This window comes from Botryllus schlosseri, chromosome 9, assembly GCF_051294905.1.
Source record: "Botryllus schlosseri isolate E-star chromosome 9, Bs_hap1, whole genome shotgun sequence".
NCBI classification, from domain to species: domain Eukaryota; kingdom Metazoa; phylum Chordata; class Ascidiacea; order Stolidobranchia; family Styelidae; genus Botryllus; species Botryllus schlosseri.
The window spans coordinates 24,340,910-24,356,734 of record NC_137244.1 but is presented as its reverse complement, the minus strand read 5'-3'; the positions used below and the strand labels follow the sequence as shown (position 1 = coordinate 24,356,734).

Here is a 15,825-nt window from a genome sequence, read left to right as displayed (position 1 = left end):
ACTGTCAGGGTCTCCGACGCCTCTGGGACTCGGCAAGTCCTCCGGACGACCAGCGCCAACCTTCCACGCGCAACCGCACGCTCCGCACTCTCGTACAAATAAGAAATATCCGAATTTAGTGGCGTGGTCCCGTCTTTAGATGACTTCTCCTTGATTGTCACCCACATTAAACTGCACCCAATTCCTGGCGATAGGCGCAGAAAGCATAGAATCCGTGATACCAAACGACTCGCACAGCCGAAGACTCTGCGGCCCCAGGTCAGAACAAAGATCTCCGATCAACTTTCCAACCTAAAACAAATACATGAGCGTGACTCTCAGTAGTTAAATAACATATTTTATTCAAGCGAACCAAACTTATCGGCAGACTTGGCCATCTAGAAAATTTTAGAATGAGATTAGAAATACAGAATTCACAAAAACTTGGAAACTGAATTAAATTCCGAGTTCAGTCGAGTTCATATCATATCAGAGTTCAGTCTCTAAAGCACGAGAAATTAGAAACTTGATAAGAAATTAAGTCAGAGCATAAGAGAATTACCAGCATTCCACTCACACAACTTGAATTATCTAGTAGTGCAAGTCTAATTGCGAATATTCTATGTAACACAATTACATGCTAATAGAAAAATCACACCTCCTGGCCCTGTTTTGGTGAGATGACTTCGTTTGCGATGAGCCATCCCAAGTCCCGTTTGACTGTGTCGGCGAGGTAGAGGTGGTAGAGTTGTTTCAACACTGGCAGGGTGGACGACGGTGTCTCTTGGGATTCCAAGACCGATCTGAAGCTGTCGCTGACGACACGTTCTCCGAACGCGGTGGCGCATTGCTGAGAAACGTGGATCAGTAAGTTCTCTCTCTATTACCGATGGTTATAAAACGGACACTGGTTGAATAAGAATAGCCAGCAAAAAATATGCCGAAGAGAATTTAATTTCACCTATTCATTGTGAAATGTGCATAATGCATATATAACGTCACAATGAACAAGTCGAAAATTTGGGAGGGGCATAGGCACTTTTCACTCCCCCTAGGCTAAGCCACTGACCGTTATAGTTGAGTAAAAATAATCTCGTGGAATGCAACGGTTTCAAGGAAAACCAAAAGACTCTGATAAGATCCAGAAAGTGGAAGTGTGAACTGAACGGCCCCTCCCAACAGCGCAAAATCTGTCGTCTCGATAATTATTCACACAAATCGGATTATCGAACCGATGTTTGCCGATGGCAGAATTAATGGCCTTTGATCGGCTGGTAACGCCATATTTTGCGATACGATTGTTGATATACAATGTTCTTTCCAATTCTCTACTAGCTGCTGACGATTACCCCTGACGAGTGTCAGCCGAAAATATTCGGGTTTATTTCAATATGAATATACTATTCATTTAATTGCATACTAAAATGGTTATATTTTGGACTACTTCCACTTCTAGTTGGACAATCTTTAAGCAAAACTACTGACATTTTCTATTTTGGATGTGAAAAAAAAGAAGTCGTTTTGCGAGGGACAAATGTGCATCAATTCCAATTGCAATTACAGCTTTAAAAGTAGCCGCCATTGACTCGACCAAAGTTATATTTTGAAACTACTTGAGTATATTCATACCTTTCATTTTCCACTTCCCCTTGCAGATCACTTTATCTATTTTATGGAGTTACAGCTCCCGTATACAGAGTTATCAGAATTCCAGATCCAAGCAGCAGGGATGCCTACCTGAACCAGATCGCTCTCTCTCAGCATCCACGAGTCGAACATGCCTTTCTTGCCTGCCTTCATCATGATGCCGCCAAGATCTGTGTAGGTTTTATTTTCTCTCTGCACGAGGGCCCAATGCAGGAAATCGGCGTTCCCTACATCTGAAATGCAACAAGACGACTGTCAACACATGATTAGGGTATAGAAAAAATCGGATACAGCTCCAAAATATGGCCCAAAAAAATGCCCGGCATTTTTGCACCTACCTTGGCTAGGTAACGTGTCTAGCCGTTTTGAAAAGCTTATTAAATCGGCTGTTCACCGTTGCTATTACAGCGTTAACACGCATGTAGTGTACACGACGAAACCCTTGTTACCCAACTCTCGAAAAGATGTACTTCCTGCCTTTGATGCAAGTAATGTTGTTTACCAATACAAGTGCCACTGTGATAGTAGGTATGTAGGACGTACATCTCAAAGATTGTTTGAGCGTATTAAGCAGCATATCCCAAAATTGATTCGGTCAAAAACTTGCGCAAATGATCGCACGGAGCTCGCACGTCAGTGCAAATTGGCTGCAAAAACAGACTCCTATGATGATTACCAAGCATATGCTTCGTCAATTGGTCAGCATCTGAGTGAAAACCTTGCCTGTGCACGGCACTATGATGACAATATGTTCAATGTCTGTGTTTCATTTAAAAGTGTTGGAGTCTACTATTATTCAGTTGAGCAAACCTATTTTATGCAGACAAAAAGATTTCCTCTATAACCTACAAATTTCTCATTAGTGCGTGTTGTTCCGTGCGTGTAATTGTTTATTTACAAATTGTGTTGCTACTGTAGTACCTTATGTCCGTATACTTCATAGCTTGTTATTGTTGCCATTGGTACAATGCGAATTTCATGGTTTGTGATTTTGATTGTTGCATCATACTTTGCCTTTTTGGTTTTGCTTTTAAATCTGTTTAAATCCCTCTAGTGTGCCGATAACCCTTGAAAAGAGGCACCCGAAAAGTCTTCGAGTTAATAAATATTATTCTACAATGGATATTGTATTGAAAGCTATGATTTCAATATAAGAATGAGGTGTACTATCAAAGACAGATCTAGTACTGCACAATTCTCAAGTTCTAACTCAAATCGATACGGAAGCGGCTTGAAAGACTTTACAGCGAAACAACCAAAACATAATAAGATCGACCATATACCGAGATGAATCAGGCGCAGTCAACCACAGTGCAAAGATATTACCTGATTTCGTTGGCTTTTCCAACTGAATCGGTTTGAAAAGGGCAAGTCGCTCTTTCGCGGTTTTCTGAAAGCAAATATCACAACTGTCACCACGCAGAGACTCGACTCGGCATGAATAAATATCGAGGCTAAAATGTCAGTTTACCGGTATCACGATTCCCGCCAAACGACGACAGGTGTTTTTTAGTTGTTCGGCAACTGAATTCTTTAAAATGCAACTAGAACTACTAAAAGAACATTATTTAATTGCCGTCAACGAAGTTTGTACAAGTCTGTAAACCACAGCCCAAACAGTGAGAAATAAAACACTTGCAAAATTTTACAGTAAAATGTTACCTGCATCAGGACGCTATTATCGCCCTCCGCCGTCATGGCCGCGTGCGCGAGCTCCATGAATTTCCCGAACCTGTTGCACGACAAATAACCCTGAAAAAAATGCATACATCAATACGGGAAGGAATTAAAAAGAGGTGGTCAACGTAGCCCCCATTGCTACTCAAGTAAAAGTAGAAGTAAGGCCTTGAATTTCTATTTAACCACAACCAAACGTGCTCAGCAATGTTCAGGGTTGGGGCCAAGTCGCGACTTTCCGAGTCAAAAGTCAATTTGAGTTTTATAGTGTTTACGCGAGTCAAGTTAATTCATTTTCAATTCACCGCCGAGTCAAGTCCGAGTCCAAGGTAGAGGAGCAAGTCATAGTGTTCAGTTTTCATTACCGAGCTCAAGTCTGGTTCAATTCACTTCTGCGAAACTCTTGGGTGATATCGAAGACCTCACATTCATAATATACCAATTTTTCGCACTCGTAACATATCTATTCAAACAGATGAAAGAGGGTTTCTGGGCCTATTTTTCAAGTATCTGTCCTGATACAGGAAACTCGAATCAAGTCGTATAGAACGTGAGAGTCATATGACTTCGCTGAGTCATGCGCGATGACCGAGTACAAGACCTGTCAATACACAAATTGACTCATGCTGAGATGAGTCATTTTCCATTTTTATGAAAATGACTCTGGTGAACAAAAAATTGCAACTACAACCGAGTCATCAAATCCCTGGAAGTGTATTGACGATTTACCTGTCCGCCACATCTTTCCCGGGATAAGGTAGACACTTGTTCCAAGTTCCACGCTGCCAACGGTTTGATAACGCACACGAGAGGCACAACTTCCGCATGCTCGGAACCGTCGGCGGGTTGATTGGCCCACCTGTCCTTGACGTAGTCCAACCCGAAATTCAATGCAAACGTTCGTGCTAACAACGGCAATAGGGATTTCTCCTGGAGCTGAAAAATGACGATAACAAATCATGAGAATCGGTCAGTAACGAAGCACTCCAGTAGGTCAAGCCTTTTTGCAATTATCAAGTGGATGCGTGCTGCCTCCATTTTATTTGAAAGATTTTACACCAAAACTACTTGCCTAACTTGGATTTTGTAAAGTATAAAGTACGTTCGGGTTCTGGATGCTTACATTATGTTCATGTGCGAAAACAAAAAGGCAAAATAGCTCTGTATGATGGTGACTGAATATATTTTCGAAAATTGTAGAAATGTGGAGTGTTATTAAAAGGGCAAGTTTTTGCAACTTAGCATCGTTTTTACTGCTTCCGGAAGTTTCCTAAATAGGCAGCCCTAAGCTGTTTGTAGTAATTTGATATTGCAGCTTCTTACAACTTTTTTCCATTTTTCAAGCAACTTTTTACTACAAAGTATCGTGCGAAATGTAAAGGAGTGATACACAAACATGTCACAGAACTATTCCTATTGTAGTTTTGACATGTCTTGGTAATTGCTACTTCTACTTGTTAATTCATCAGAAATTCACCGCGTTACTCTTACTATTAATTACCAACCACTACTTATTCCAACTCTGCAAACCATTAAAGGATACCAAAATCGACCGGACTACAGTTCAAGATATAAATAGTAGTATAGAAATAATTTCTAGAGTAACAAATATAGCAATATATTATTATCACTTGATCGCTGTACAGTGTACACAGGGGCAATTACATATAGAAGTATAACAATATGCATAAAAGACAAAGCGTATAGTTGCAACAAGTGTCAACTTCCATACCTGGTACCTCAATATCGGCATATCAGATTTCCCTGCTTGTCCCACGGTCAGTCTAGTAGCCGCGTATCTCAACGCGATCGTTAGCGACGCTTTAGCGCCACCCATTGACATGGAAGCGATGCAGATGCGGCCTGTGAAACATTTCAAGTCATGCTACAGTAGACGTTCAAAATATAAACACGCCTCCGGTGATACGACACCATGAAAGTCTTGAGGAGTATAGCCCGAATCATACATCGGATAGCAGATAGATTGGGTCGATATTTGTCTCCGTATAAATATCGTTATCGGTCAACTTCAGTTAATATTCGCCGATTTGGTCAATGAATTGATCACTTCTACAATTTTGCCAAGTGATAGTGTTAATTTGAACCATATGGCTTCAGATATTGATCAAAACGTTGAAAAGCTGTGATTTCAAAACTGCGATATACGCCGGTTGGACCGGCGGCACTAGTTTCTTACTCAAATGGAGTTCGATTGTACATAAATGAAGTTTATACGGGATACATTTTTTTCAAGTTACTGCCATGAATTAGAAGTTCTAGCTGAAAATCCTCACAATTTGATACCGGTAGCCTATCGGTAAAGATATCTGTCATTGGCAATGGTCCTTGGACATATGAGCAATTGAGCATGGGTGACACTTGGGCATGCGACATTTGACCATGTAGGTTAAGGTTAGGGTTTTATTTAGGATTTGAGCAAGTGTTAAATTTGAGATTTGGGATAGTTTTGAGGATATGAAATCGCAAGCATGATAAATATGATAAAGTTATCGTTACATATTAAAGCAATACCGTAACACCGTTTTCATGACATCCAAAAGCAACTATCTCCCAATTTTTAATCCCATTCCCTACCAGATTCCAAACTCACCAGACAGAAGTTGATCAGCAACAGTCAGAAACCGACCTCGAATCGACTTTATACTCGACGTGAAAGTGCCATCCGGAGAAACGTCCGAGTACCTGAACGAGCCATTGCGTATTTACAGCACGAAAAAAATCATTACTAAATTCATCTATACTTGTTGAGTAAATTTTCCCTGGGCACCCGGACGTTGTCGAAAAACAGTTTGGCGTTGTCGACGCCGTTCAGCCCCAGCTTGTAACCCATGTCTTCGACTCTGACGTTCGGCATTATATTCAAATCATTGTCGCGTATCCGGACCAGGACTGCGTGAATTCCATGGTTTTCACCATTCGTTTGCAGCTGTGAATATAAAGGAACATATCCTGCAAATCACTACATATCAGCAAGGACCGGTAGAGCTCTGCTTGAAATTATTAGTTATTTTCACCTAATATATATCAGTAGCAAACCTGGGCAAACACCACAATATGCTTTGCATGTACCGCTCCGTTTGTGATCCAATACTTTTGCGACAGTGTGCTCGGAGAATTGACAATGAATTCTTGAGAGTCCTGAAATATAGCAGTCACAGCATGTACAAATGCATGAAATGCAATTGTATGGAATTCGACCAGTTCCTTACCTTATCATAAACCGCAGTAGTCTCCATCTCCACGGCGTTATTCCCATAACCAAGCTCAGTCAAACCAAAACAACCAATGTCGTCAAGTGAATCGATCCCTACGAATAGCTTAGGATTACCAAACATAGTGGATCATGGAGATGCAAAGGAAACAGAAAAGCAAAGTGAACTGTTACCAAATGTGTGCAGAAAATTAAATGCTTATCCATATCATACAGTAATTATGATCCAAACAAGTAACCAACATATTTTTAGACTTTCCAGGAGCAACAACAATAAAAATCATGGTTTCAGGTATGCTGTCATAAACATAGAATAACAAAAAAATGTCTTCCTGGTGTTTGGATAATTAATTTTTATCAGTTTCATTCTTATCAGATGTGCCTTGACATCTCGACGTGAATGAAATATTTGAACATGCTAGGCTAGCGCTCTGGTACAGTTCATGCTGTCGACTGACACAGCAGGGTGGCATTTGTAGAATTATTATACAAGCGTATTTGACCACAAACACAAAATTTATATGGCAAATACATTCCTGAAGCTTTGGCTGTACGCATTCTTACACATTCTATTTTTTACTTCAGCTTGTACTTCTACCACAAGCCTTGTCTCATCTTCAAAGAGCAGAAATTTATTTATAGTATAAATTCTACTTCAGTACCATCACTGTCTCCGTCTGCGTTTTCTCGTTGTGCTACAGGTTTTTACAGATTCATTGAAAATAATATACTACTTCGAGTTGGAACAAGGATTTGCAGAAATTCTTAGTTTCGATAGCATACGGTAAGTCAGTATTAAATAAAATACCCAACCGCATAAAATGTGTTTCAGCAATTACCTGCAAGAAGTCTATCGTGATGATGTTTCATTCCCAGCTTGAATACTGTCCCGCCAAACAGATTGAACTGGACAGTCATTTTTGTGGCCATGCTCGGTTCCACAATCGCAGCCAGTTCGTGGGCGGCAAATATTCTATGAGGATTGTCCCCAAAATCCAATACAGAGATGAACCCTGCCTGGAAGAAGATTATACATGATAGGGGCGTCAAGTACGCTACTAGAGCCCACAATATCACAAGTTTATTGTACTAGCTGTATGCAGTGTAGGGCTATATACTGAATACTGTGCCCCATGATTTTGAACAAAACCTTCGCGGTATATCTAATGATACTCTGAAAAACTACACCTCATTTCGGGAATATATATTGGTCACTGAAATAAATAGTAAATGAAAAATACATTTCTCCAACTCCCGACTACTACGGTGTGACGTCACGAAAATTACAGATATCTTTTTACCACAAATGGCCGACACTGATATATAATTCTCGCAAAGTGAGTATCGACTCGATATTATAGGCGAACCAACAATCAGTCGGGCCCTAATTGCAATACAACAAAATCTATATGTTGTAATTTCATTTAAGTGAAATTTAAGTAAATACCTCTCACTGAATATTATTTCAAGCATCGACTCACGTCGCAAATTTTTTTCAACTGCATCAGAGCAATTTCTCGTTCTTCATGCAATGGGATATTATACCGAGGAGCAAAAGCGGGATCTTCCAGAAACTTCCTCAGTTTGTTTCGCATATCATGATTGTCGTGGTCGAGAAGTTTCTTCAGATCATCAGTTATGAAGTTCTCGGAGTCCGGACCGAGCCATGCTTCCCTGAAGATAAATGCATATCAGATACCCAGATCAGAAAGATACAGGATTCATTTGAATTTCTGCAAACGGGAGAAAATCAAGTGTTCAAAAAGAGTATATCATCGAACAAATGAAATAGTAGCTTATTTAACCATGAAATAAAAAATAATATAATGTAGTAAGAAAAGCATAGGAACTGTCATGTCGCTCCTTGCAGTAATACACTCTAAATCGTAGGGTCAGGTGCATCAGTGTGTACCACTGTAACTAAACATTGAATATAATATTGATGGTCTTTCAGAATTAGGGTAGCCAGGAAGAAATTATTTGGTAATAGAGTCCATTCAATGACAGGAAACTCAGCACTAAGGCTATAATTCCCTACAAAACATAATTTCAGTAGGCCTACAACCAGATGTGTTCAGCAATAAGTATTTCAACTTTTTCAGAGCACTCGGTAGGTTTAACCTACATGTGGTTATGTTTTCAGACGAATTGCAATTTTAATAATCAGTTTTTTGAGACAACATAGATAGTTTGAAACAGTAACCATGTAGACGACCCATTGAGCTGTTCACACCTTGAAAATTCAAAATAATATAGATATTCATTTCAATTTATCAGTGAACAATCATAGTATAGGTCAAGAATAATAAAAATTTTGGCATATTACAGTCCGAAAATTGAGGATATCTGTAGTTTTGAAGTGGGTATTCTAATGCATAAGTACTCTAATAATACCCTTCCCGATATTTTCCATATCCCATATTCCACAGCTCTTATAGTGAACACAACACTCATTTCACAAGAGGTTCTGTTATTAACTTATATCTACCGTAGGCTCATCACAAAACCAGGCGCTTCTTCGATATACGCCCCAGATCGAAACAGTGCTCCCCATGACAGCAACAAATGTTTCACATGAACACAATAAAATTTATAAACGTCAAAATAAATTATTTTTTCCCTTTGTTGTGGAAGGGGGATATTATGGTCGGAGGATAGGGGGATATTAGGACTGGGGAGGGAGGATTTTAGGGTTGAGTAGAGGGGGATATTAGAGTTGGAGAGGGAGGATATTAGGGTTCGAGGAATGATGGATATTAGGGTTGGAGGAGAGGGGGATATTAGGGTTAGGGGATGGGTTTAGAGTTAGGGTAAGAGCTGTGTTAGGGTTAGGGGATAGGTTTAGAGTTGGGGTTAGAGTTGTTAGGGTTAGGGGATGGGTTTAGAGTTAGGGTAACCCAAGAATAGGTTTGGAGGGACACGATATCCAACCCTAATATCCCACACTCTCCCGAACATAATATCCCCCAACCCTAATCTTGGGATACCCTAACACCAACTTTGACCCTAACCCACCTCCAACCCTAATATCCCCCTTCCCCAGCACTAATCTTGGAATACCCTAACCCAACCCTAATATCCACCTACCCCAACCCTAATATCCCCCAACCCTGATATCCTCTTCTCCTCCAACCTTTATACCCCTCTCCCAACCCTAATCTTGGGATACCCTAACACCAACTTTGACCCTGACCCACATCCAACCCTAATATCCGTCTCTTCACAGGCCAAAAAAACAATTTATTTTGACGTTTATAAACTTTGATCGTGTCCATGGGAAACACTTGCTGGTGACATGTGAAACACTGTTTCGATCTGGGGCGTATATCGAAGAAGCGCCCAAAACCATTACTTTATCAAGGTCCCATGATATGGAACTCCAGTCCATCTCATATTAGAAACAATTGTTGATATGTGTTTAAAACCCAGTATCGCAATTATCTTACTGAATCCTATAAAATAACAGTTTTCCTGATATAAACTAGTGCCAGCCAACATATTTTGTATTTTTATTATTTTCCTTAACTAATCTAAATCGTTATGTGCTCTCACATCTACACTATGGCACAATGTGTAAAATATATATTAAATTGCTCCATGCAGCTGCAGCAGATTGGATGATCACCCGATCGCTTCGCTGTATAGCTTTGTCTGGCAATGATATTGCATATAGCACGACATTATGTTACTGCCAAATACTACACATTCAATACATCTACATTTGAACATATCATATCAAGATTCTTATATTTTGATATTATTACCTTGTGACATTGACAGTGTACTGTGCAGTATTTATTTCTGAATCACGTGTAGTCTTAAGTATCTGAAGTGTTTTGTTGCTTACTTATTTTTGCGATAACGTCAGAAGGCGAAAACTGCTATAGAATATCTAATATTCACGATTTGTTTCACGAGTTGATGAGCGAACAGTGAAGTGTAGTGTAGTAGGCCTAGTATAGTAGAGCAGCTAGCAGCAGCAGTGATTGGGAAAATGTAATAGCTAACTCTGTGGTAGCTATGCAAAAGCCAATACATCCATCCATAAAATATGCGGCAATACCTCAGCTGTTCAGGCGTCATTGAATTCGTCAAGCTGGACGAGTAGAAGCGAACATAGTTGGAAAATCCGTTTTCGACACTATTCGAAGCATGTTCTGCTAGTGCTCCGCTCGACGTGACGACGATTGCTGGACGCACACTCCAAGCGGTTCTTGTCAACCGACCAAATTGACGAAGTAATGGCAGTCTCAGCATCCTCTTTTCCTGTTAGAACCCCAAACCAAACCGGGAGAATGCGAACTCTCAGATTTGTTGTGACTTGGGATTTGGTAAGGACAGAATCGATGTCATGCTCGAATGATTGTGTGACAGACAAGTGATGGACTTTACTCGGGATGGCGGTCGCAGCAGAGAGCATGGATGTAGGGTTGTAGCTGTAGGTTCATGGTTCATATTCGTACTATCAGTTTTATTGATATTTTCATCTTTTCAAAACACCACAAAACTGCGATCCAATGAAAAGATAGGAAGGTGTCGAAACAACTTGGAGTAGTCTTTAAGATCAGACTCCAACCTTAGCCTAGGCCAGTATGGTTCCCAACGTGGGCGATTTGTCGGTCCAGGGGGGCGAAAATAGCGAAGGGGGCGAAAACGGACGAAGGGGGCGATAGGGGGGCGATGGCGCATTAAAATGGCTATATTGGCGTCCATGACAATAACTGCCGCACTCATGGGATGGGGGCCCGAGCTCGAAGTGGGCCCACAATTTTTTCGTGAATTATATAGTATTATTTTGGAAATTTAGGCAACTTATTCAAATAATTTTTGCGCTGCGCGCCATTTCGTGGTGTCTTATTTCTTACTTATTGGATACCCTTCCCCCAAGAAATAATACGCATGAGTTATAGAAATGGGCATCTCGGCGTCAGCCATTATCCCACTATGACGCACCAAGACATATGAAGTTTCAGGCCATGTAACTTGCGACTCCGAGAAGTGTGCCAGAACGAGAATACCTTGGCGAAAAAGGACTACCTTTCTGCTGACCGACTTCGATATATATACGATATACATTTAATTGTCCATAGGCGCCTAAATGGCCGGCGCCAAATGTTCCTGTCCTGGCAATAAGAACCCCACAAAACAAATGCCATCTCGCAGAGAAAAATTAATTGCCAGTGCAGAAATACCAATTTGAAATCGTGTGCGTCTTTTAGTTTAGTACGTATGGGCGATTTGAATATCTTATTTTGACATAGCAGACAGGCCACGAAATGCCATTACGTAACGAAGTCATTATACCCACGGGTCCGTCCGAATATGTTCAATTATTGTTTACGGGCCCTACATTTTCCAAGACACCTCACTCAGCTTTACCCGTAAATCTGATTACATGAGCAGAGAGAGGATAAAAAATTGACAGCAATATATATATGCAATTCCCGATCATATTGACCGATTCAATTATGAATGATAGAAATTTTCCGCGCTTAGCGCGAATTACCTAAAGAGGCCATCAATTTTTGCTGAGAAGTAGCTGTAAAGAGGTATCGGGGGAGTTTGGTCTGAGGGGTGCAGAGGTTTGCTTTATCGCCCTATGGGGGGGGGGGGCAAGACAAACGTATTGGGGGGGGCTGACGAAGTGCTGTTACGGTCCCCTTGGGATCAAGTCGGAGAAATCACCTTTTTTGTGAGTGAACTCACCAAAATTCAGCGGTAAAAGTGTAATTTCGAGGTCGAGCCGAAAAGTTGACCTTTTTTCCTAGTCAACTCGCCGGTGATTTCAGTCTGTATGCCCATTTTTCGATTCCCAATATTTGGGGGGCGATGATCGCTGTGCAGTTTGAAAAGGGGGCGATGAGTCGAAAAAGGTTGGGAACCGCTGGTCTAGGCGAAGTAAAGAAGAGACATGCACACTGCACAGTGCACACTGAATGAGAATATGCTTGTATTTCGACTTGAATGAGGACATGTTCGACGACTGTCGGATAGCCGGCGAGATGCTGTTCCACAATTGGGGTCCGGCATAATTGATAGAGCAATGCGTTTTCTTGTATTCCTTCCTGATCATATGGTAGTTGTTCTTCGTTGACGCGCGCGTGCTGTACTTGTGCGCTTTCGATTACGAGGTGAAGTAGGCCTAGTCGTTGAAATTTGAGGGACATTGACCGCAATGGAACTGATACATAAATTTGGCAATTTCTAGCTTCCTCATAATTATCCTCTATGTTTAGAACACCAAATCTTTTGAGTTGCGATTTATCAGTTGCACATCCAGGTCCCCGTGGGGGCTTGGCAATGGTACGGATGATCCGATGTTGAAGTTTTTGCAGTGAGTCAATCGTATTTCTTGCGGGCAGCACCCCAACAAAAAATTTCGTGTTGTAACTTTGATAGGAATAGAGCAGCGGTCGGGAACCTAACCTATGGCTCGCGAGCCATATATGGCTCTTTTGAGTATGGCTCTTTGAGAAATTATTAATTTTGTACTTCATTTATCTATATTGCAGCATCTTATTAGTAAATTTTCATAACGGCGAGAATTATTATTATCGTGGCATTGCAAATATGTCTTTGAGAGGTCAAGACAGTGGGGTATCCAAGATTAGGGGCTCGTACCGCGCTCTTTTCAAAATCCCCTAATTAAACTTGCTGTCGCGCCGGCGACTAATACCACACACGAATTCGGTCTACCAATCAACGTGCGCATGGAAATCTTTGGATTGCACGATACCTTGATTGACGAAAGAGAATAGCGGACATAGCGACGACACTTGTGAACAATGCAATGTTATATACACAACGTCTTCCTGATCCACACCGACAACTAAAGTGCCTTGTAATGACATTCACAATTACAAATTCAAATTAAAAACATCGCCATACGTATCCATTTTATTGATTGGTTATTAGATTTTTAGCACCGGCTTAAAAGTGTAGGTGTGTAAAGCAACGTTACGTTATGCCGAATATTTTAGGAGTCGATCAATACTTAAATTTTCAGAATCAGCGCGATAATTATATTGAATTAATATCAGTTATCATTGATTATAAATTCGAAGCTATTTATGATGAGTTGCGCTGTCACAGGTGTGGCTTGGCCCGCCTGTGCCTCTTCTGAGTCTTATCTCTCATTTTGCGGTATATTTTCGAACAATACATATGAAAATTTCATGAATTTGGGAATAAAAATGTTCGAAATCTAGTCATTTATAAACATCGATAGAAGATACCAGACGACATCTGAGGCACTTGCCTCCCTTAAACCTACGTCACTGAGGTATCACACGGTGGGTATAAGTACTGCTGCAGAGACCACGTTTGGTTCCATCTACCCATGTATAATAGGCAGAAAAATGTGGTAAACACCACGAATCCCATATATTAGAGCTACGAATACGTCACGGATGTTCAATTATGACGTAACAGTTGATTTATATGTATGGCTCTTTGGGATTAATAAATAAAAATATAGTGCCAGCATGGCTCTTCGGTCGAAAAAAGTCTTGAAGAGTATCAACAGCACGCTGACTTTCAGAGTGTAGCTATAAGGCGGCGAAACAGACCACATACCTTCGATAGTTGTGGTTTGAGTAATGGTATGTGACCCTTCCAAGACATGTCCGAATCCAGTAAAACACCGAGGTATTTGGCATTTTTAGCGTTGGAGATTGGTTGGCCAGCGATTTCATCGGCTAGGTTATCGCAGGAGTTAACGACCAATAATTGGGATTTCGCAGCGTTAACCCGAAGTCTGTTATGGGACGTCCACTCGTGCACTTTGGGCATTTGATCACGGGTGACGGCACTCAAGCTTGCGGTAGTATAGGTGCGTGAGGTAGGAGGTGAGTATCGTCAGCGAACAGTGTGGTATTTAATGAGGAGGTTTCAAAGATATCATTGACATATAAAGTAAAAAGGACCGGTCCAAGAAGAGAGCTTTGCGGAACATCACAGGTAACAAGGTGGGGGAGGACAAGGTGTTGGATATCGAAACCATTTTTGGGTAGTGGAGAATGAAGGCTCTGAATAAATCGGAAGTAGGGAATGAAGACAAAAAGGTTGGGAACCACTGATGTATACGATGTGGGGTGGCTGGAACCGTCGAAGTTGTCGTTTCAACAGTTATAGCATGAGGATATATATCGTTGATATAGAATGGGTGTTCTGATGATGAAGACCGCCGACTGTAAAATGATGCATAACATAGTAATCATGGTTAAAGATATTTTGGTGTGTTCATGACAGGGATCGGAAGCCCTTTTCGTCGATGGAGCCATATTTACCCTATATTGTCAATTGTCAATGCCAATCAACAGTGGCGTCAAAATTAAAGATGCGTGACGTCATGCCTAAAAAATAATAATAAACATATTTTAAACATGGGTCATATTTTAAACATGTTTGTTTCAAATTGATTTTTGATTTGATTGCAACCCTAGATATAGCTACCTAATATTTCCATATTTCTATGACAATAACACAATAATCGAATTTACTTTTCTGCCAAATCTATGCACATTGACATTTCGATTCAATTAATTGTCGTTGTTTTCCTCAACACTGTCATTATACTTTCACAGCCCGCGGCTATACTAAATATTGGAAAAAGACAACTGCTATGCAGTGCAGAATCTAAGTTAAATACTGTACTCGCCGAACTACACGACATTTTGCTCAGTATGTCAAGTAGGTCTGGCAAACATTATAATCCAAACGACAACAATGTTTTCGCTTGTTGCTGCAAGCCGACGGCCTAGACTGAAAATATATTCCATCCGGTATTTTTTGAAAGCTACAGTCGTTTTCATTCCAGAAATGTCAATATCATTCAGGGCACCAGCATCCCTCCGAAATGGCACTGCATTAAGAAATTTGTCACGTTTCTGATAGTTGTAGAGCATCAGCAAAAGACGGAGTTATCTATTGTGTTGCAACAATTATTGAGTTTATGGTGCCTATTGATGAATTTTACGTCGAACCTCACAGACGGCAGTAGTCGGCGAATTTACAACCACGAACCACCGGGTGTTGAAGACATAGAATCCATATATAACGGATTCAAGCTAAACAAAGGTGAGTGGAATGCGTGTACCCAGCTGCATATGCGGAGAAGAGTAGCAGAGGTGATCAGCAACGAAGTACTTTTACTTTTTCGAAGTACTCAAGTAGTTTCCCATTACTTGTAGTACTTACTCAAGTAAATCTTATTTCCCGTTACTTTTAATACTACTTCGTAACATAATACTTGGGAGGATACCATGCCAAGTAATTTTCTGAAACGGGAT

General features: G+C 40.7%; 1 protein-coding gene across 1 annotated transcript; it reads right to left on the bottom strand.

The window, feature by feature from the left end:
• Nucleotides 1-39: 39 nt before the first annotated feature.
• LOC145447288 (uncharacterized) lies at nucleotides 40-10,907 on the bottom strand. The gene is made up of 14 exons (XM_080325716.1): nucleotides 10,599-10,907; nucleotides 8,017-8,209; nucleotides 7,375-7,552; nucleotides 6,534-6,631; nucleotides 6,361-6,462; nucleotides 6,066-6,250; nucleotides 5,915-6,006; nucleotides 5,036-5,166; nucleotides 4,033-4,239; nucleotides 3,289-3,378; nucleotides 2,953-3,016; nucleotides 1,717-1,859; nucleotides 638-829; nucleotides 40-291 (listed from the first exon to the last, which is right to left on the bottom strand). The coding sequence occupies exons 1-14, from the start codon at nucleotides 10,790-10,792 to the stop codon at nucleotides 136-138; spliced, it is 2,025 nt and encodes a 674-aa protein (XP_080181842.1). The 5' UTR covers nucleotides 10,793-10,907; the 3' UTR covers nucleotides 40-135.
• Between the last annotated feature and the right edge of the window lie 4,918 nt (nucleotides 10,908-15,825).

Coding starts and splice junctions, on each gene's coding strand:
- LOC145447288 (XM_080325716.1), bottom strand. CDS start 10,792: ATGCTGAGACTGCCATTACTTCGTCAATTTGGTCGGTTGACAAGAACC. Junction 7,553..8,016: donor AGTTGAAAAAAATTTGCGAC/GTGAGTCGATGC, acceptor ATCTTCTTCCAG/GCAGGGTTCATCTCTGTATT. Junction 830..1,716: donor GAGAGAGCGATCTGGTTCAG/GTAGGCATCCCT, acceptor CACGTTTCTCAG/CAATGCGCCACCGCGTTCGG.